The sequence below is a fragment of the Amblyomma mixtum genome, chromosome 1 (genome assembly GCF_055824585.1).
Source record: "Amblyomma mixtum isolate Tamu chromosome 1, ASM5582458v1, whole genome shotgun sequence".
Lineage (NCBI taxonomy): Eukaryota > Metazoa > Arthropoda > Arachnida > Ixodida > Ixodidae > Amblyomma > Amblyomma mixtum.
Window position 1 is genome coordinate 250,062,794 of NC_143012.1, and position 21,591 is coordinate 250,084,384.

General features: G+C 46.8%; 1 protein-coding gene across 3 annotated transcripts in view; it reads left to right on the forward strand.

Annotated features, from left to right (window-relative positions):
* Nucleotides 1–21,591, forward strand: part of msps (msps cytoskeleton-associated protein 5) — a 63,374-nt gene that overhangs the window by 17,410 nt on the left and 24,373 nt on the right. For 2 of the 3 annotated variants that reach the window (XM_089565686.1, XM_089565687.1), the window contains exons 12-23: nt 2,778–2,891; nt 4,175–4,303; nt 5,642–5,884; nt 7,637–7,843; nt 9,319–9,342; nt 9,454–9,477; nt 9,590–9,712; nt 11,841–11,993; nt 12,632–12,841; nt 14,212–14,347; nt 14,851–15,044; nt 20,926–21,116. In XM_089565686.1, coding sequence (XP_089421812.1) covers nt 2,778–2,891; nt 4,175–4,303; nt 5,642–5,884; nt 7,637–7,843; nt 9,319–9,342; nt 9,454–9,477; nt 9,590–9,712; nt 11,841–11,993; nt 12,632–12,841; nt 14,212–14,347; nt 14,851–15,044; nt 20,926–21,116 — 1,748 coding nt within the window. The remainder of the gene's footprint in view (nt 1–2,777; nt 2,892–4,174; nt 4,304–5,641; nt 5,885–7,636; nt 7,844–9,318; nt 9,343–9,453; nt 9,478–9,589; nt 9,713–11,840; nt 11,994–12,631; nt 12,842–14,211; nt 14,348–14,850; nt 15,045–20,925; nt 21,117–21,591) is intronic. The other variant, XM_089565688.1, reaches the window with a different exon arrangement.

Here is a 21,591-nt window from a genome sequence, read left to right on the forward strand (position 1 = left end):
GGCAAGTGCAGATGACCATTTTGCTATGTAAGCATTGCAGCGGCAGCCGCCTGTTGGCTGACGTTCACACGGACAGTCTAAATGCGGTTATGCGTAATCGCGGATACCAAACTTATCTGCGGTATTCTCGAATCACGGTTCGCCATTGTCGCAAGCCCACCGCCGTTCTGGGTTGCGGTGCAACGAAGTGACGCGGTGATGCGGCTAAACTTTATAGTTCTCGTAAATAATAAGCCATGGGATACGGGAACGTCAAAAATGAATGAATTGAGGATCGCTGTCCTGTACCGAGTTGCTGGTAGGAGTAATAACTGCGATAAAAGCTAGTTTTACGTTCGCAGCCGCGCAGCAGCTGCCGCCGTTGCAGCGGGAGTGACCCGATCTGCTTGCACGCCAGCTCCGCTGGACCGCTGCTAATGCGTCGCTGAAATCGATCGTATATATTTCTTTTAAAGCGAAACAATTAAGTTGTCGGTAGGTCAGCATTATAAGTAGAACATTTAATATAGCGTTGGTCAGTTCAAAAGCGCCGTCCACTGTGGCTTCGATACGAAACAAGTTAGGCCTAGCGACGACTAGGGAGTACAGAGCGCCGTCGCCCGCCGCGCTCGTGGGCAGCACCGTTGCAGTAAGCTCGCGGAATCTGGTGCTGCGAGCATTCCGAATTTGTCGCCTACTTTAACGATGCGGCAGGGACCGTACACTTTTCAGCGTAACGGTGGTGAAATGCGTAGCTTGAGCGCCGCGGGACGTTGCTGTTGTGCGCTGTTTCTGCGCTATCGGACGAGATCGAAGGCTGCTTAAAAGCGCCGTCGTGCAGCACTATACACACTGCTTGTTTTGATGCGTTGCTCTTTGAACGTGATTTAGTGCGAAGAGAGTACGTTCTTGAAGCGGGCCAGCTCGTGCGCTTTTCGCACTCTTATCTTCTCGGCTAACGATCGTAAGCCGAGATCACCGAGCTCGGTTCGCGATAACCGCGTTCAGTGACGTAACTGCGGGTAGCGCGCCCGAGTGACAAGGGTTGTCTGACCTGCAACTTTTTTGCGTTTTCGGGGCTCAAAAATTTTTTGTTAAAAGTTTACCCCGCGTAATGATCGCACCCCTAAAGTTGCGTAAAATTTTTGAAAAAAAAAAAGTGTGATCATTATGCGAGTAAATACGGTATATAGAATATATAACTCAGAATATATGTCAGAACGGTTGAATTTTAATCGAGTATTGAATGCTGGAAATTATACTTGAAATGCACAGCAATCGGCTGAAGAAGGCAGCTTGCACTGCAAAAGTAGACTACTCATTTTCCTCCCACTGGAATGGCTTTTCACTTGCATTCCTCAAGTCAGTGCTGAATACATTGTATCAGTCAGTTCTTGGCATTGTTAATGCTAAAGCAAAGTGATGAACTGTGACTGCACATTGTTGTCCGGTAACCAAAGCTGTGCCTTCATGCTCCTTGATTTGAACTGTGCTGTTACAAAAGGCACTGCCCATCATATCCAGTGGTGAAATTTCTGCTGAACAAATACGGTTGAACCTCATTATAACGTCTTCTGGGAAAACTAGCTCAGTTTTCTACTCTTTTAACGTTTACTATAATGAAGTTGAAGGAGCCCAGCGATTACTTCGTTGTAGCCGTAGCTTCATTATAGCCGGCGTTGCTCCTTCGTTATGTCTGTTATTGCATCATAAACTGTTTCATTATAATGTGGTTCGACTAGATACGAAAAGTCCATATTTCTTGTGATCTACATTGTTCAAGTTGGCTAGAAGTAGTGTTGTGCGTTCTTCAAGCACAGGTTGCACGTTGATGTTGACCTGCAAGTTTTTCAACTCTTATTTCAGCATTTTGCCAATGCATTCTTTTGCTGCCGTCATAGAGGGGGAAAATGATAACGAAAGAGCTTGCAAATATTTTCCACAGGGGCTAATATTTTTTGCGACCCACGATTTTCGGATCATCCAAAAATCATATCATCCAGATTGAACAAAATCCATTTGCAGAAGCAGAGGAAATTAATTCACGTAGATCTGTTTACGGCTGATAGGATATGTTTATGTATGTGTGGGCAGTGGATTGTACTCAAGGGCTTGGCTCGCACGTTCATATCAGCCGCAGTGTTTTGGCAGACCGTTCGAAACACCTGAAATCCTGCCCATTCTTCACACTGCACTTTGGCTAGGGAATTTGCTGCATATCATCCTGAAATTCATACGAACTGCAATCGTGTTGTTGAGATTCTGCTGTACTCATATCGCGGTCGACAGCCAACACTGCAAGCCGATTGATGAATTGCTTTTCGTGGAGGCAGGGCATCTCGTAGCTGGACTTTGCAGGCCATTAGGCCTACTGTTGGAATGACATTCTGATGAAATGCAGGTGACAGCTGTTTTCCTTGGTCTCAAGAACAAGATAGGCCATTCTAATACCTTTAGTTTGTGGGGTTTAACGTCTAAAAGCAACTCGGGCTATGAGGGACGCCGTAGTGAAGGTCTCTGGAAATTTCAACCACCTGGGGTTCTTTAACTTGCGCTGATAACGCGCTACACACGGGCCTCCAGAATTTCGCCTCCATCGGAATTTGACCAGGCATTGTGAAATATCCTTTGTGCTCAGTGTTGATTAGCGGTAGCTGTAGCATCAAACACACTTTCAGTACTCGTATATGTGCCCTAGATTTTAAAATAAAATTGTTGCAGTATATGCACACCATAGCCATAGTCATGAGTTCAGAACTATTTTTGTTTTTCTCAATGTGTGTTTTTGCTCATTTCAGGCTATCCAGGCCCTGAATATCTGCCAGAGCCTGGGTGCAGCCCTAGGTCCTCACTGTGGACCCTATGTTCGTACTCTTGCACCTGGCATGTTTACTGCTCTGGGTGACAGCAAGGTTGGTGGACAGGGTTTCCTTCGTTTGACTGCAGGGCCCATTTATTAGTACATTCAAGGTCCTCAAATGTCAAATTTAGCATATCTGCTGTTATTGCATTCGCTTTTCTCAGAGCCTTGAGAAACCTGTTCAACCAGATCGTATCGGATCGGAACAAACGGAAATCTTCGGGATTTAAAGAGAGTTCAGGAAAGTAAATGCAATTGAGCCCGCAAGAAAATAAAACGGTAAAACCTCAGTACAGTAGAAGCCCACTGTTAATTCCCAGGTGCTGCATTTTCCCAGCCGCTATGTTTTAATGAGCCATTCCTGTCCAAATTCTCGTAGAAACCCATGCAATACACACTCAGCTATGAGGTTGCAACTGTCGCAGCATTCCTGCATGCTGCATCGCGAATGTCTGCCTGATAATGTTTTACCCCGGACTGGTACTTTGACGTCAGACGTTTAGCATGCCTGAAACGGCAATGGCAGACCGGCCACAGTGGAGCACTTGGCCGTATCCTGTGGTCTGCACCCTTGCCTACACCTACATAGAGCACACTTACTGGCGGCGTGAATCTTGTTGCGGCTGTTGCTGCAAAATTGCGCTGTGCGGGCAGCGCTTTACAAGACACATTAGCGTGGGTTGGCGTCAAGGCTAGTTCCTGTGATCAGAGTTCGTGTTTTCTAGCTGCAGGCAACAAGGCAATTTCTAATAGAAGTTCCAGTAAGCGAGGATTGTGTAAAACTCTGAGGCGCACACACATGCCTGTACTTCGCCTGCTTGGCGCATGTTTCTTCTTCTGTTAGTTTCTAACTCCCTTCCATGATATTCTGTGCACGTGAACGATCACGAGAGCCACAAGGCCTTGCAAATTCAGGAGTAGCATGCTTCCCTTACTAGAAGCAAAAAAAAAAAAAAAAAGACTGCAGACAACGATATGCTTTTTTTTTTTCATTTCTTTCATGCATGGCTCCAGACTATACACTCTTTCCTGGCTTGTAAGTTTTTTTTTTTGTGTGTGTGTGTGTGTGTGATCCCGTAAAAAATACAACTGCGGAGATCTACAGTATGAAGCCTTTGTGTTTCATAGGTCTTCTGCAGTTGTAGTATTCGCTATGCAAATTTTGACCTCTGAGGCTCGTGATGTGTGTTTGGATCTGAAATCCGTTTTGTTGATACTTGCATTTTTTATAAACTTTCACTGCTCTGAACAAAACAGCGTCTGAGTGTGGGCGTTTCAGTATTATGCACTAGCTTGCACACATGCCCATCGAGTGTCTGCTCACCTTCCCCTCAGAACATGGTGCGTGCGGCTGCACTGTCCTGCCTCAATGAGTGGTCTTCCCATGCCAGCCTGGGATCCTTCTTTGAAAACGAGATGCTCAAGGACGCTCTCAAGGCAGAAAACCCCTTGCTCCGATCAGAGGTAAGCATTTCGCTCCCACTTTGCTGTTTTCCACCTGAATCTTCAGCTAGCATACAGGGGAATACACGGGGTCCTGGTTTCACTTTTTTTTTTTGAACTTTTTGTTTGTTTGAGATTGTTGTTTCATATCTTGCAGGGCGGCATTTCATATTGCTGTTTTTGCCCAAGAGATTCAACTTATACCCATGCAGCAGCTGGTTACAGTAATAGATATGGCCTTGATATGCTTTAGTAACCCACTTTACAGCCAGCATTCAGCTGCCTCCTCCAACTTAGTGGGCAGCTTTACTCACATGCGGAATTAGGATAGTGGTTTGTGTTCAGTAAGCACTACTTCAGGGTTGAAAATAATTTTTTCATGACCATGAGAAAAATGTGCCAACATTATGTGGCTTTTGTTCTCATGCTTGTGAAAGAAAGCTTCTTCTCTTTTCAAGAAAGGACAAACAAAACAGGTATTTTTTTTTTCTTATTGGGCGGCTGGGCTTGCACCTTTTCGCTTGCATTTCCACATCTTATTTCTTACTTTTTACTTGCATTTGCTTTTGAGTCTGCAGTTACTTTTTTTTTAGTTGTTTATATGAGCTCTTGAATCATTTTATGTATTAGTTTGTTTCAAGAGGAAATCCTGTCGCTAACACAAAATCCCTTACTCATTCTTTTGTCAGGCTCCCACCAAGTGCGGCCTTACCTGTCTCTGCATGACATGGTCCCAGTCATGCGTGACTTCTTTTTTGTGTGTGTGTGTGTTTGCTCGTTGCGTGGGCTCTGAAGCAAGGTGCTCTTGAGAGTAAATTGTTGTGCAGTAAACAGGTTAGCTGCAGTGTGTAAAGCAACCCTCCCAGAGACAGCCATTGCTATCACCTCCCCCTATCTCTGCCTCTCCAGACGTTTTTTTTTTTTTTTTTAATATGGCATTCTTTTAATTCACTGATACCCAGTAGGGAAGTACGTGATTGTGTGCACACTTAGTGGGGTCTTAGCTCTCCTTATTCTGTCACACTGTATTTGGCAATGGCACCACAGAATCATTTGCTTGTTGGTGAAGTCCTTGCTATAAACAGGGAGGTGAGTGTTTTTGTCCCACTTGTCGTAGCTGGACAGCCTGGGGGAAGTGAACAAAAGCGGTTGTTTTTTGTTCTGTGCAACAGGGCTGTAATGTCGTGAGGCACTGTCGCAAGGCCCGACGTGTGTGGGCAAAGATATGAGGCACGCATCGTGCATTGCCCCTCTTGCCCCGTTTTAGTTTTGCACAGTTCCCCCGCCCGTCCTTGTCACTTTGGTGTGGAGGGAAGAACAGGATGTGGAGAGGCTGACGCGCGTGACGGTTTGTCGCAGCTCTTTGGCTGGCTGGCAGAGCGGCTGGGGGCCAGCGATGCCCGTGGGGTGCCCGGTGCAGAGCTAGCGTCCTGCCTGCCCCACGTGTACCAGTGCCTGGAAGACCGCAGCGCCGAGGTGCGCAAGAAAGCCCAGGACCTGCTGCTGCCTTGCATGCTGCACCTGGGCTACGAGTCCATGGCACGGGCCACCTCCAAGCTCAAGGCCTCCTCCAAGACGCTAGTCATGGCGCAGCTCGACAAGGTGATGGCAGCTTGCACTAAAACTGCTGAGCTGTGGCTTCCGATACAGCATCAGCGTATCCTGTGCTCATGCCAGCTTTTTGGCCTCAAGTAGCAGTTTTAGTAGTCACATGACTCATTTCTCACAGATATTGAATGACAGCGCAAACAGGCAGCACCAAGACTTAATTCGATGTAGTGAAATATCAGTATTATGAAATAAACTGCCTGTTTTACCGACCTTGTTAAATCAAGGTTTAACGGTACTGTGATGGTGCTGAGCTTGCCCATCTAGTTGCAGTTTTGGGTCTGTTTCTAGTTCCATTTACTCAATGGTAAGAAGATTTATTTTAGTTGCATGTTTCTTTTTCAAATGATGTGTTGGACATTAGAGTACGGAGATCACCGCGTGGTATTCGCCCTCAACCGCTAATGAATTTATGATTGGGCTTCCCCTCTCACGCTGTTCCTGTTTCGGTTTCATCAGCCAAGCGATGTCTGTGATGTGTAGTGGGCCCTTAGGTTCACGTGAGGTACAAAAAAAAGCTGAAACTACTGCTACGTCACTTGTCATTCTTGTCTTTCGGGCTCTTGAAGCAGGCTGGTTTAAGTGTTGTAGTGGATTTAAACCATGTTAACACGAAACACAAAAACAGCTCGCACAAAACCACGTCATTAAGTGCCCCAGCGCGCACACTGCACTGACGTGGTGGTGATTGCATAGGCGGGCTGTCTTCGAGCTTGACATTTCTGTCACACATTTTTTACTTGTTCTCTAGGGTCTAAGATATGCAGTTTATAGATTCTAAGTGACGAAAAATTGAGACTTGCAAAGCAGTTGCCACGAAACATGCGCAGTGGAGCGTGTGGGCCTTAGCTTCATCCCTTCTGCTATCCTCGGCAAGCCAGGTCACTTCTGTGCGCGTGCACATCTTATCGTAGTGATCTAAAATGAGATGATCACTGCCGTTCAGGTCCACAGCCAGCTGTTGACTGCATCGGGGATAGATGCATTGAATGACGTGCCACATGGTGCTGCACTTCGTTTTCCGACCTGCGAGTGCGCGGCGACAGTGGCTCTCGATGGTCGTCAGCGCATTGACTTTGCACTATTTTGAGCAGATGAAGCACACAAAAGACAGCACACAGACAAAGAATCACGAGACAGGCGCTGTCTCATGTTATCTTTGTCTGTGTGCTGTCTTTTGTGCACCTCATCTATTCAAGCTGTGCACCAACTTGCCCTAGAACGTGTTCTACTGCAAGACTTTGCACTACCACGTGCAGGGTTTTGCCACATGCTGGCAGTCGCCAGTCGGTACTACAACGAAAAGGAATGTTAACATGTGTGACAAGTGCGTGTCTGCCATTTGGGAATGTCGCGATGTTTCACCATGAGTTTAGATGAACTATTTCTGAACATTCAGGAGCTTCGAACGGTTCAAATAATGAAACTGCGGGGCGAATCGACTGGAATGGCAAATACTGTTCGAAAACTAGTCACAGCTCCGAATATTTGTACACGGCTACTTCAAACATGTTTAAATGGAGGTCCAAGCTTTGGGAGGTCTAGTGATTATCAGCGCTTGAATTGTTGCAACCGGACTGTACACTGGTTCATACCAGCATGGATTCTTTAGAGCTGGGACGTGCCTTTATGCAGCATGTTAGCACTTAGAAGTGGAGAAGAATTAATCATGTTTTTTGTTTGTTTGTTTTTTGTTCGAATGCTGCTCTGTGCACGCCTTGATAGAGGTATTGTGAAACTGCACAGGTCCGACCGCAGCTTCCGGCGAAGGTTCCGCCCAAGGGCAAGGCCACCATCCTCAGAGGCGGAAGCTCCCAAGTGGTGCCGCAACAACCCTTGGCCACTGCAATGGCAGCGCCCAACCACGCAGATGCATTGTCGCCCGATGAAGACCAGGGAGCCGCTGGTGGTGGTGGCGGAGGGCGTCTGCTCAAGAGCAGTTCAAGGAGTAAGGTACGCGTCATTGTGGCATTCTCCCCATGTTGAGTTACCCGTAAGGTATGCGGAGGTGTGCAGGGTCGTTCAGTGTCCTTTTTAGCTGAAAATCCCCCTTGGAGTAGACTTGTCACCCAGAGTTGTCTAAAAGTTGTTTTAAGGCGAAAGCCTTTAATGCCTCCAACTGTCGTCCGTTAACAAAGCGCGTCACATGCGTTTAACTCGGGAACTAAAAACATAGAAGGTAACCAATGGTTGCTGCAGATAGAGGAGGAAAAAAATGAACCTAGAAGCCAAGTTTGATGACCATAGATTGATTAGTTAATTAATTATAGGCAAAATTGTCGAAATTGCGTTGAAATAGCGCAGACGTCGACAGCCACGGGAACGGTGTGACGTCACATCCACCTGAAGTCGTCACGGCACAGCAAAAATTGTCACAGAATGGTCAGAAAAGCGTCGGAATTTGTGAAATTAGGTGGGAAAATGTGTAATTAAGCGTAATTAACACCTAGGATCCCCGAAAGATGTATAATTTGGGTATCGATATAGCCATGGGAAGGGTGTGACATCACATCCACCGGTAGTCGTCACGGCAGTGTCCTCGCTTTTTTTTTTTTTTTTTAGTGCTGTTTGTACTCTGTGCACAGCTCCTCTGCACAACTCGTGGCCTTTAATGGAACGTCGCTGCTGTTGCTATCCTGATAACCTGCTTATCATCAAAAACTTTTTTCTTAAGACTTCTGTCAAAGCACAACGTTCCATGGCTGGGCGATGTGTATCGTGTGCAGAGTTGAAAAATCGGGGCAGTCAGTGATAGCGAAATATATCTGATGCTTCAAGCAACCTGGGCTATTCTTGTTCTAAATGGTTGTTATTAAGGCGAAAGCCTTTAATGCCTCATCGTTGTCGACAGAAGGTTGTCAGCAGAGGTGTCACGCTTTTCTAGTCGGAGTAGAAAAAAAATCTGTGCACAATGGGATCCGAAACACCATCGTTCCGCACCCGAGCGTGCGAATGGCTACGCTACTTCCTGCCAACACATATGTAGTTCTTGTCTAGGACGCTGAAGAGTGTTTGCAGAAAGGTGTCGAATCAGACGGATGCCTCCCAAACGCCCTCCAGTGTCTCCAGCATTTAAGATTCACAAACAATTGTGTACTTAATTAACATCTTAACCACACATCAGTGACACAAGCAGCAACACCGCGCTAAAGGCTTTTGCCTCACCGCACTTTAGGTCAACAAAGTGCCCCCCTGAATTTTTTTCTATTTAACCTGGTGCTTGAAGCATGCTTGTCTGTGTCATGTGTTGGTCTGCATGGAATGCGATCACTCTGGGGCTACACAAAGGCACTTCAGCCCTTGATTGGCCATGCAAAGCCGCCTCAGAGGGGCTGATTGTTTCATTCAGAGCACAGGTAGTTATGAAAGACGGCCAGCCCTTGCTGAAATGATAATATGCTTGCTTTTATTTGTACTTTACGTTGCAGGGGCACTGGTGTTCTTCATTGGTGGTAAGCTGAGCTCCAGAGGTTTGGATGTTTTGTTCTGTGCACAGATAAAAATGACAGACAGTCCTTGCAGGAAATGTAATGTGCTCTTACCGTTTCTGTTGTGTGTCACAGAGGCGCTCAGTTGCTGGACCAACAGTAAGTACAGTTGCAAAGGTTTGGATGCTGTGGCGAAGTAGAGAAGGCATTCTAAAGCGTGGAATGTTTCAATGCACCAGGTTCCTGTTTTTCTTCTTGCCACATGAAACAGATGCCCGTGAAGCCTGGAAGCAGCAGCAAGTCATCCCGAAAGGAGGAAGAAGTGGACACAACTCCCCTGTTGTCAGCCAATAACCTGAAGGAACAGCGAATAGCATATGAGAGAGCTCTGAAGGCAAGTGGTCCCTTCTGATACATTCAGCACTGCACACTTTGCTCTTAATGAGGCCAGCATGTTCAAAATGATTGCGAAGTACAGTAAAACCTCGTTGATACATTCCTCTGTGATATTACGTGGTTTGTGTGCTCAAAATCACTTAGATTAAAAATGTTCCATAGACTTACACTATATCCTTCCAGTTAATACGCTCCCGGATAGCATGACTTCCCAGCTACTACATTTAAAATTACGAACAAAATTGTTTTCATATCCACATAGTGCAAATACACAAGTGGGCCAAACGTGAGGACACGTGACATGAAGAGCTGGAATGCAGCAGCAGTCATCCATTGTGGATGCTTTGCAGTGCCTAAGTGCAAGAAGCACTACCGCCACCAACAAAAATATGAACTGCGCACTAACATTTCAGAGAGGCATATTTGTGGGGACGTGACACAAAGAGGAGAAACGCTGAGGTTTCTTCACAGTATATAAGGGCAAAGGGGCCGAATCATCTGGGAACTAGAGTGATGTGTTTACATACAAGTGTCAGGTGCCTGGGGAACGCAGCTTAAAAAGCAAAAACGCTGACAGTCAGCTGCTGCGGTAGCTTCCCTGCAATGCTTAGGTGCAAATGGACGAAGCATCAGTAAATGACGGAAGAGCTACGGTTACTTTCGACATTGCCGTTGATGGACCACGTATGTTATGAAGTTCCTTCTACGCTTAAGACAGCGCAAACACTGAATTCGGTGAGCACTAGAAAAGGAGCTGTTCAGATCTTGTGCCAAGAAATGCTAATCAACATTTTTATGAAGTGAAATTGTACAGAAATGTCTTCGTACTTCATTCAACGGTTAATTTTTCAAAATTAAGTTGTTTGGATCATACGTGTTCCCTGATAATGTTTTCCCACTACTTTTTAAAATGTTTATCAACGAGGTTGTGAGCACTGAGCACAGTACCAGAGATTACCTGACCCAGCAGAAAGCATCCATGTTGACAGCAGAGGCCGCTGTCATGTAAACGTTACTCTGGGAATTTTATGAATTGCACTCAATAATAACTCCATCAAAGTGGATGCTGAAATAGTAGTTATCATGAATGTCACTTGCTGCATTAATGAGGCACTGAGGAGAAATTGAAGTTGACTTGCATCGACAGAATACCAGCTCCTGATTACAAAAACACCATTCATACTGACAACAAAGCTCTTGTAACATAGAAAAGAGCAAGAACCAAAATACAGGTATCGCCGCCACAGGCCAAACTCGCAAGTACAAGCGTGATGAGGTCATAGGACAAAGCAGTGTTGCTAGAACCAATGGTTCTAGCAACTCTAGGACACGAGAAGTCACGAATCACTGAGGCGCAGAAAATGCATGCGCAAATCTCCTTGACGTCGCCAGATGGCGCCACGTACCCGACAGCTACGCGCGCTCCTGCAGCGCCGGGACCAATCAGCGCCTGCTGACAGCGGTATGCGGGCTCCCGGTAGTCCGCTAACGGTAACAAAGTACGTACACGGTATGCTAAAGGTGTCTATTTGCGAGAACTTCGTTGACGACTTCGAGAACGGGATCCATTGTAACGCTGGCTAAACGCCGGTGCAAACGTAAACGAAGCGACGGCCGCAATAGCCGATAGATGCCTTCAACGTGCGGCCGGTGGTAGCTTTCTTTTCGGCTGCTGCTGGGCCGCACTGCTGGCCACCAGAAATCACGGAGTCTGTGTTACGTCATGTGCACGTCATGTTTCACGTCACTTAGTCCTGTGTCGTCATAGGAGAATCCCAAGTTTGAATCAGAGCGGCGGGAAAAACTTTTTCAACTTCGAATCCAAATTTCTTAGAAATAAATGCATCTTTCGCTGCCGGCCAAGTGGCAACAAAGCCATGAAATGCCGAACTATCGGATTTTGCTATAAAAAAAATATTAATAGAGCTCTCCTCAGTGTCCCTTTAATGAGGCACTGGTAGTAGATTACCCCACATCGTTTTACCCTGTGAAAACCTTGTGCGATGTGCAGCTGTGAACTGAAGTGCAGGGGACAGCATGGCAAAGCAGGGAGTGGGTGGTCGGGGTGCCTTTGTCAGACCTTGTTGCGAAAGCAGTGACCTGAGTGCCTCTGTCTCCCCATGCAGCTGCTCAAGTGGAACTTCAGTTCTCCACGAGAGGAATTCTACCAGCAGCTGAAGGAGCAGATGGTGGCTGCCAACTGGGCCCCTTCGCTTGTGGCCAACTGCTTCAGTGCAGACTTCAAGATGCACATCAGGGCCATCGACACACTCCTCGAGGTAAAACCCTCTAACAGCAGGAGCAGCGGCGTTGCCCAATACTGCGGCTGTCCTGTCGTGGGCTTTTTCACTGATAAGAACCTGCAACATATGCGTTTCTTGAGTAGGAGGTTGGTTTTAGTAATTGTGCCTAAACTTCATATTTACTTTTAATTTAGTCTGTCAAGAGCTTGACATCAGTTTTCGTTGTGCACAGAGTTGATAGCATGTGTCCCTCCCAGCATTGTTATCCTGAGGTAGTGGATAAACCTTCTGGAATAACAAATTTGCATGTTTCAGCTGCTGATAAATGATGTTTTCATTTTTCTGCATTTTAGAGCAAAAGCTCTGCTCCTCCCGTGCAAAGCTGAAGGTCATGTGGCTATGAAATTTGACCTTCAGACCAGGAGGAGCGGAGGCTTGGCTCTGACGTCATGCCACGTGACTCGCCACGCCTCTCCACAGCTGCGCGTTGAGCCGACAGCACTCGCAACTGTCAAATCACGTGACTCGCTGTGCCTCACCACAGCTGCGCATGTAGAGTTGACGACACTCTCGCAACTGCCGCAAATCGCGTGACTTGCCACTCACTGGATAAAAGCGTGTGTGGAATGTTCGCTGTGCCATACAACCACCGTGGCATGTGGTGGCTTGTGCAGTTCCTCAGCAGCCCCGGAGGTGTGGAAGCCACCAGTGCCAATGTGGATCTCGTGCTCAAGTGGCTCACGCTTCGTTTCTTCGACACCAACCCGAGCGTGCTACTGCGAGCGCTGGAGTACTTGCAGGCACTCTTCCCAGCACTGTGCGACGCGGGCTACAGGATGCATGACCTCGAGGCGTCTTCCTTCTTGCCGTACCTCATCCTCAAGGTATCCATCCCATCGCCACACCATCCTTGGCTCTTCGAACCTTGTTGCTGAAAATACTGACTCTGCTAAGCACTGACTGGCGCTACCACATACATGATGTGCTGCTTAGTCAAAGATTACTGGTACCATTATGTATTTCAAGCGTTGCTATAGCATATCAAAGTGTTCATCTCATGAGTGAAGTCTTTATTCTGGAAGAGGTTGAAAGTTTGACTCTGCTTTCATGAACATTCCTTGCCAACTTTAAGCTTTTATACAGGAACCATGTTACACGGATTTCTTTGCTTGTGTACCATTTATGGCTCCTGTGGCAAACCTCGCGGACTGAAGAAGAGACTAGTTTTTTTTGGGCCCCTATGTTTTGGTAGCAGGCCACTGCAGCTGAGGAATAAATTGGGCTGCTAGGCAACATTTTGCATTGGCGTAATTTTTCATCTGCATTGGAAATGCTTTTACATTGCAGTTTATACTGTTCCTACAAGTTGCCGCCGCGGTGGCTCAGCGGTTATGGTGCTCGGCTGCTGACCCAAAAGACGCGGGTTCGATCCCGGCCGCGGCGGCTAGAATTTCTTTGGAGGAGAAATTCTCGAGGCCCGTGTACTGTGCGATGTCAGTGCACGTTAAAGAGCCCCAGGTGGTCGAAATTTCTGGAGCCCTCCACTACGGCGTCTCTCGTAGCCTTAGTCGCTTTGGGACGTTAAACCCCATAAACCAAACCAAACCAAACCATGTTCCTGCAAGTTCTTTTCTAGCATTCCTAATCGGAAGTGGGGGACAGCAGTTTCAGATGTCCAGTTAAGGGTATGCATCATTATTAATTTGTAGTATATTGTACATGCGGTGACCGGCTTGTCAAACTCGGTGCTGTAGCCAAGAATTGCCATTACTCAAGCTTTTAGTGGGGAGTATTCAGAGCTGTGCTCCCACATTTTGACTCTTGTGTAGTGAAGTTGTCGACTGGCTGATTTTTTTCAAGTCTGCTTCGAACAATAGAGTCAATGAAAGTTTTATCGTTACAGATTTTAATACTGATTTCAGGCATTATTTATGAAAAAGATCCATTAATACGCAATTTACAGTGTGCTCAACAGTGACATCACAGGAGTGCAGCCATGCAGAGTGTACAGTCTTTGTGCAAAGGTGCCCCTCTCTTGTATTAATTGCTAGAACAACGTTTACGAGCTCTAATCTGGGCAGCATCTTTCAAGTAATGGACTGCTGTGTGTGCGGGAACAGTGCAACAGTTAGGGTCAGCATCTGGTTGGTGACCGTTGTTCACATGAACAGCCACAGTCGAAGCTGCACTCGTACAAAGCATGTACGATGTAAAGTTTTTTTTTTCTTCTTCTTCTTCATGGTACTCTACGCAGGCCGGAGATCCCAAGGACACTGTGAGAAAGGGAGTGCACGACATCTTCCGGCGTATATACAAGGTCTTCCCAGGGTCCAAGGTGTTCAACTATCTCATGCAGGGTTTGTCGTCCAAGAATGCTCGCCAACGTGCAGGTTAGTCTCGTTCTTTCTACTTGTGCTGTCTTTGGGAATCTGTGTTAACACGATTTTCTTATTTATGCTTTTTGACGAATTGGAAAAGTTAGTTGACTTATGGTTCATCATTTGAGATATTGGTGGCTGACCATTTAAAAAAGACTGACAACCAGATACGATCATTGGCGTCGCACCACGCCAAACTGATTGGTCAGCGTTCAGTGGCATATGCATGATGTCACCACGATAGGTTATGCTGACTGGTCTGCATGCTTTGACATTGCGCATGACATCACCACAATCATCCACAGATACACACCTAGCGGATTCGTCCAAACACAGTGACGTCACTAGTGATAGCATAGGAACATGATGTTAACACTCTCGCAGAGAAGGTAGTAATCAATAAACTTCATTGTATTTAACACCACAAGTGGCCGTCACTGAATCTTGCGTTGCGTAGTGGTAACCGTCCTGTGAATCTTTTTTTGTTTGTTTGTTTGCTCTTCTTCTCCCTGCAGAGTGCCTGGAAGAACTGGGTTTCCTCTTTGAGGTTCTGGGCCTCCCCATCTCAGAACCCACCCCGGCAGTGCTTCTCAAGGAGGTGGCCAGGCACATCTCAGACCGGGACAACGCAGTGAGGAATGCGGCACTCAACTGTGTGGTACAGGCCTACTTCCGCGAGGACGAACGGGTGTTCAAGTACATTGGGCAGGTGGGGGCACTCAGTTATCTCTCTCTCTCATTAGGCAGTTTTGGTGTAGTGTACACACAGACATATGCAAGGGGATAGCGTACGGTAATAGCGTGCTTCGTAGTGCGCATGCGCCAAACACTATTTTAAATGTTACCTTAACATACTCGCGTTACATATGCTGTTTTCTGAGTCTAGTGTGTGTGGTTTTTGCATATGCTAAAATGTAGTTTCCTGCTTGGCCGCGGGCTTCGGAGTGTATTCATCATTGATGTGGTGTTTCTCGTTGCAATTACAAGTCATAAATGGGGCATCGGGCTTTCACTTTCTCATCTCGCCTGTAACAATACTTACACAAGTGATAAATGTGTGATTTTTTTATTTCGAGTGACGCTTCTGCAGCTACTGGGCTTTAATGGAAGCGTCAGTTTGTTGACAAAAAAATGGTTCCTGTTCTGAGGACAAGATCACATCACCAGGTTGGAGTTATCGCTGTATGCTTGTTTGTGTGCGCTGAACTTAAAACTGCGGATGCGACAAACAATGTAGCGTCCCGCAGACTGCCCGTGTTTAGTGTTCGTAAGCATGCATGCGCTATTCTAAAGCTGCCGGTTCCTTTTTGTGGTGTAAAGTTGGGGGGGAAAAAGGAAAAAAAACTTGGAGGACGCTTTGGAGCTGCCAGGCATGACCACACAAAGCATACATATGGAGAGAGGGATTTCCCTTCCACTCTGACAACCTGCCAACTATGGCGGATTGCAGCCAGCCTTTCTGTATACCAGCCTTGGCAGATGACGGGGGTTCTTTTCGGGGCAGCCACCTTCCCATCTTTCCCTCATCTCTCCTAGTATGCTTTGCCACCTGCTAACACCTCGAGTGGGTGTGGGGACATGGATCTCTTCTTATGCTGTCGCATAAAATGTGCTGTGTAATGAACCGTTATAAAACTTTATTTCCCAGATAATAATCTGCCTTCATTTCTGACTAATTGGGTTTCTTCTTTTGCACTCATGGAGAAAAGCTGACCTCTTAAAAGTCATTATCAGCACTGGCAGAGAAACTGTGAAATGTTGTCTGGCTTGCAACTGGGCTGCAGTCGTATATACACAGGTAGTTGCAATGCAGGAGGCTAAGCCCATATTTTCTATTTTTGGGGCTGGTAACCTTCTCATTTTATTCCTTCGTGCTATTTTATCTTGAACAAATCAGAACTTCTCTTTAGAGGATAGTTCTAGCTCTTGTCAGCTATTTCACTTCCCTGGAGTGGAGCCATGCTGTTGCTTGTTGGCACAGAGATGTGCTGAAGCTGTTGTTCCTTTATGATTTCTCCTTCCTAACACTGTTTCGAAGAAGCACAGAATAAACTGTAGTAAAACCTTGACAATGGAACCCTGTTCATTTGAAATCTTGTATAATTTTTAAAATTTGTGCGGCTCCCTAATTTGTAATGTAAATTTTTGTGGATAATTCAAACCAGCGGCCTGCACTGGCCTGTTAACTCAAAGATCTAGGGTGCTATGCGGGAATGCCTGATCCCAACTTTGCCGCAGGCTCGGTGAAAAGCAGTGTCTAGCAGAGGTGCTAGTATCAATGCACCTTCCACCTCTAGCAGCATCGGTATGTGTGCCACAGCACTACTACTCTTGCTTCGTATCCACGACTGGTTGACTGTGCACCATGCCAGCCTGCGCTGTTCCCTAGTGAGGTGTGCGGGGGTTAGGTTACCAGCATCTCTGAGTACTTTAAGCAAGCGTAAAGTTCGTCCAATAAAAGGTAGTGTGCTCCTGCAACTATTTTTGTCTTGGTCCCCCCCCCCCTGCCTTTTCCCCCTGTGCGTGCGCGTGTGTGTGTGTGTGAGAGAGAGAGAACACCCACCTAATTCGAATATTCTCATCTTAGGCCACGTCTCATCTTGTTTGCAGTGAATTTGTGTTAAAAGAAACTAGTTGGTACGAATTCTTAGACAGTATATCTAGGGGGGTCACGCCAGCAAAAGTACGCACACCAGACTAATGGGGGTACAGTACCCATACGAGTCATTTACAAGTCCCATTGCTCGCATACCCGAAGCATGCTTCCTTTTGTGGCTACTGCTCACCTTTACACAGCAAAGGTTTCTTGCTCACGAAAGCAATGCTATGGGCACGAAAAGAATTTCGCACCCTAGTTTAAAGTAGTCTTCGACAACTCGCAGTTAAGTCCAGGTAGCTTGGTTGTAGATTGTTAGTTTCATTTCATTTCCAGGACGTTTTCATTTCTGATGTGTCCACGTGGCCCACTTTTTCTTGGGCACCTTGCCAAGGAAGGGACAGGAGGCGGCCTGTCACTTGATGAGAGATAGTTGGTAATGCTTTTTTTTTTTTTTTGCAGTGTTTAAATTTCTCATTAAGGGGAGACGCGGGTCTTAGAACAGTCAAAAATGGTCAAAAAATCGATTTTGAGCAAAACTCATTTTCGGAAAGTTTAACCTTTCGAGCACCTATTCTCAAATTATTAACGCTAAATTCGGCCGGGAAATGCGATAAAATCTGCTTTCAATATACCAAGGCAGCCACGAAATGCCCTCAAAAGGGCGAAATTTGTTAGAACTTCCCGCGCGCGCCACGGACGCAGCAGCCAGCCGATCGCCGCCATCTTGGGCTTGATTTGAAGCTGTTTTCTTTGTGCGCGATTCGCGACTTCTCAAAATGGCGTCGCTCAAGCCAAACGGCTGCCCTGGCCGGTTTTCCGAAGGCCGTTTCCGGGTCGCTGATTGGCTCGCGCACGGCGCGCTTTTCAAGCGCGCCGTTCCGCGCCTGCCATTGGCTGGCGTGACCGGCGCGTCATTTCTTTTTCTTTCTCTTTTGCGTTCGCTGCCGTGGCTGCCGCTTCGTGCGCGTCTGCTTTTGCGCTTGTTTTTTCTCTTCGCGCCGCATTTCTGCTTTGTGCCTGGAGTTTTTCCATGCGAGCGAGATGACGGGAGACAGCCGACTTAAACCGTGCACGCAACGAGCTTTTGGAAGCCGTAAGACGCGAGCGTGGAACAAAAAGCTGAAGGCGTCGGCCACATGTGCGCCGTCGGGACCTGCGTTGGAGCCGGTGCCGGACTCGCTCGATCTGCCGGGAACGTCAGCCACGCTGCTCGCTGATGACACCGCGGGACCAAGTTCCACCACGAACTGCATCCCGGATCACGGTACAGTTCGTGTTGATGCCGCGTACTACTCAGCGGCGGAGCAGGCGCAGCTTGCTGAGCGATCGGCGCACGCGAAGTCCGCGCTGTCGGAAAAGTCAGCGACCCAGCGCAAGTTCGAACTTCTTGGTGTCAGCGCGGAGTGCCAGACCGGTGATGCTGGTACTGAGTTTGTGATTGTGGATATGAAAGTTTTGAACAACTTTTTCGCGCAATCGAAGTGCGGAACCTGCGGCACTGCAAGTCTGACTTTGAGCAAGGCATCAGACAAGGAGTACGGCTTAGCTGTAAAGCTCCAGCTCGTCTGCGGCAGTTGCAACTTCGAGAAGAAGCAGTTTTCTTCCCCACGAGTAAGTGGAACTGCCAACATTACTCCCTTCGAAGTAAACATGAGGGCCATGAAGGGCATACAGACGATAGGCAAAGGCGTGACTGCCCTTGCCGACTTTTGCGCCTCTATGAACCTGTCGCACCGAGGTCTGCACCACAAGACCTTTCAGGGACACCTAAAAACTTTCGTGAAAGCCTGCGAGAGCACAGCGACTGCAAGCGAAGCTGCCAGTGTGGCAGTCATCAAGGATCTATATAGAGATTTCTTGAACCCAGTTGGGAATATTGACGTTATTTTTGATGGCTCTTGGATGACCCGAGGTCGTAGCTCCCACATAAGTGTGGGCTGCATTGTTGAGCTCTACACTGGTCTGGTGATCGACCACGTTGTTTATTCAAACTTTTGTCTTGGATGTGCCATGGGACCACAGCCACAAGATGATGGGTACTGTGACTGGCTCGCCACCCACGAGTGCCAGCGAAACATTGACTGCAACTCTGGCCGCATGGAAGTGGAGGCTGCGCTGACCATGTTTCAGAGGTCTCTGGCTAAGCATGGTCTGCGCTACACGACCGTCCTCTCTGATGGAGACAGCCGGACTTTTCATGCTTTATCAGAAGCAGAAGTGTATGGCTTCATAAAGGTTGAAAAGAAAGATTGTATCAACCACGTCCATAAGCGAATGGGGACTGCTCTGCGGAACCTGGTTGACAAAAAGAAGGCTCAAGGTGAGTCTCTTGGTGGAAGAGGCCGGCTGACACAGGACAAGATCAAGAAGATCACAAACTACTACGGCTATGCCCTGAGGAGCAACAGCAATGATGTTCCAGGCATGAAGAAGGCAGTGGACGCTATACTCCTACACATGATGTCTACAGATGATGTCCCAAACCATTCCAAGTGCCCTGAAGGTGCTGACTCTTGGTGCAAGTTTAATAGAGCCTTGGCCAATGGTGAGCTTCCACCTCCACACAAGAGTGCCCTCCCGGCTTGTGTTGGGGCTGCTCTGGAGCCAGTGTTTGCAAGGCTCAGCGATGAGAACTTGTTGGCACGCTGCAGTGAGGGAAGGACGCAGAATGCGAGTGAAAGCCTACACTCTCTCATTTGGACACAAGCTTCCAAGAATGGGAATGCTTCATTGAAAAGTGTGAAGCGGGCCGCTGCTGAGGCTGTTGCCATCTATAACCAAGGAAGGAGGGCAACCAATCAGTCCATCACTGCAAGTCTGGGCTACACTGCTGGTGGCTGCCTTGTTCGGCGAAGCCTAGAGAAAGACGCCCTGCGTTTGCGCAAGGCCAATGGGTCTCATCAAAAGAGCACTGATGTGAAAGAGACTCTGACAAGGCGGCACAAAACAGGAGCAACTAAAGATTATAGTCCTGGACTGCTATAGAGACGTTCTGCAGAGGCACAGGACAGCGTGCTGCCTAACATCCAGGTGGTTCTTCTCGAAGGCAGAGCAGACGTGCTGAACGTCACACCCAACGGTCCTTCTCAGGACCACCGAACTGCTTGCCATGGTGGGGGCTCGGATCTCCTTGGCTCCGGACTGCTGGGTCTCTCAAAAAACAGTTTTCAGGGTTCAAAATATTGTCTTTAGAGCTCAACACCGCAGCCCTACACTCCATTGTCTCTAAAAAAAATCTACCGATAACTTCATGAGAAATTTTTTTTACAACTTCATCACGCTTACACCTTTGACATTTTTTTTATTAATGTTTCCTTGGATGGAATAAGACGCTTTTTGTTTTGCTTTGTAGAGAAATAGATAGGGAACATCTAAATAAAATCCGTTGTTGAAGATTCCTCACAAAATTTTCTGTAGTCAGTGTCAAAACTTTAAATGCGATTTTCTCAGCTTCACGTTTTTTGCCAATGTCACTAGCCTTACGGAACTTTTCATTATGTTTTTGTGGTCCAATTTTAATAAATTTTACACCGTTGAATTCAGAAAGAATTGAACTGTGGAGCTATGCTATTTCTATGTTTCTAAGTCGAACATATCAAATTTTGCAGACAATAATACCAGCTAATTATATTCCAGAATTGTGATGCATCGACATAATTGAATATTTTTATATGATGATGTACCTTAATAACAATATAAATAGCATAGCTCCACATGGCAGATCTTTGGCTACAGCTACATTTCAATCAGAACCAAAAAATATTGAGGGAAAGTATCTTAATGACCCGTAAGAAATTACCTAATTAGGCTTCAGTTATTTTCCCATAAGTTGAGAACTAATTGAGATAGGCAGAAACTAATTACATTTTTGAAAACAGGAGGAAGAAATACATATGAACACCTAATTTCATTACAATATCTCTAATAATAAAAATTTTCATTTTAAGACCAGTGTCTCCCCTTAAAACTTGTGCACACTGTGCTTGTGCAGCTTTCAGACAAGGACAAGTCGCTCCTGGAGGAACGCATCAAGCGGGCGTCGCGGACACGCCATGTGCCCATGTTGCCGCCTGAGGAGTCTCCGCCAGTCAAGAACCAGACACCACCCCGTCCACAGTCGGCAGTGTTTTCATCGGCGACCACAGTGGAACCTGCAACTGAGCCAGAGGAGGTGGTGCACAGGTAAAAGGGGCAGTCTTGCAGAGAATGCATCGCGCGCCACTTGTTCGATATGGCTGCTCTAGTATGACATTTTACCTTGCTGAGCGTGTTGGGCGCTACAACTGGTGGTGTATCTTATGGATGGCATGGTAATTCAGGTCGTGATTCTCATAGTCATCGTAGGCACCACAGGTTTTGCCCATCGTGCCATTAGTTGGTAAAACTAGACATGGAGGAGCAAGAACTGCCTTCTTTCTTCTGCACTCAAGTTTTGCTCTTAGTCTGACCTCATCTTTATGACCGGGCTGTGTATGATTAGAAGAAGCCACATCGGGGTTTTCTGTTCATTCCTTTTGACAGCAAGATACCATAGAGGCTTGAGTATTTTGTTCTCATTTGCTTAATAATGTTTCCGATTTACTGTGCTGTAATTGTGTGAAGCAGTCTGACCGTGCAGTGACTGCCATTTGTTGCTTGTACCGAGAGGTGCATCTTC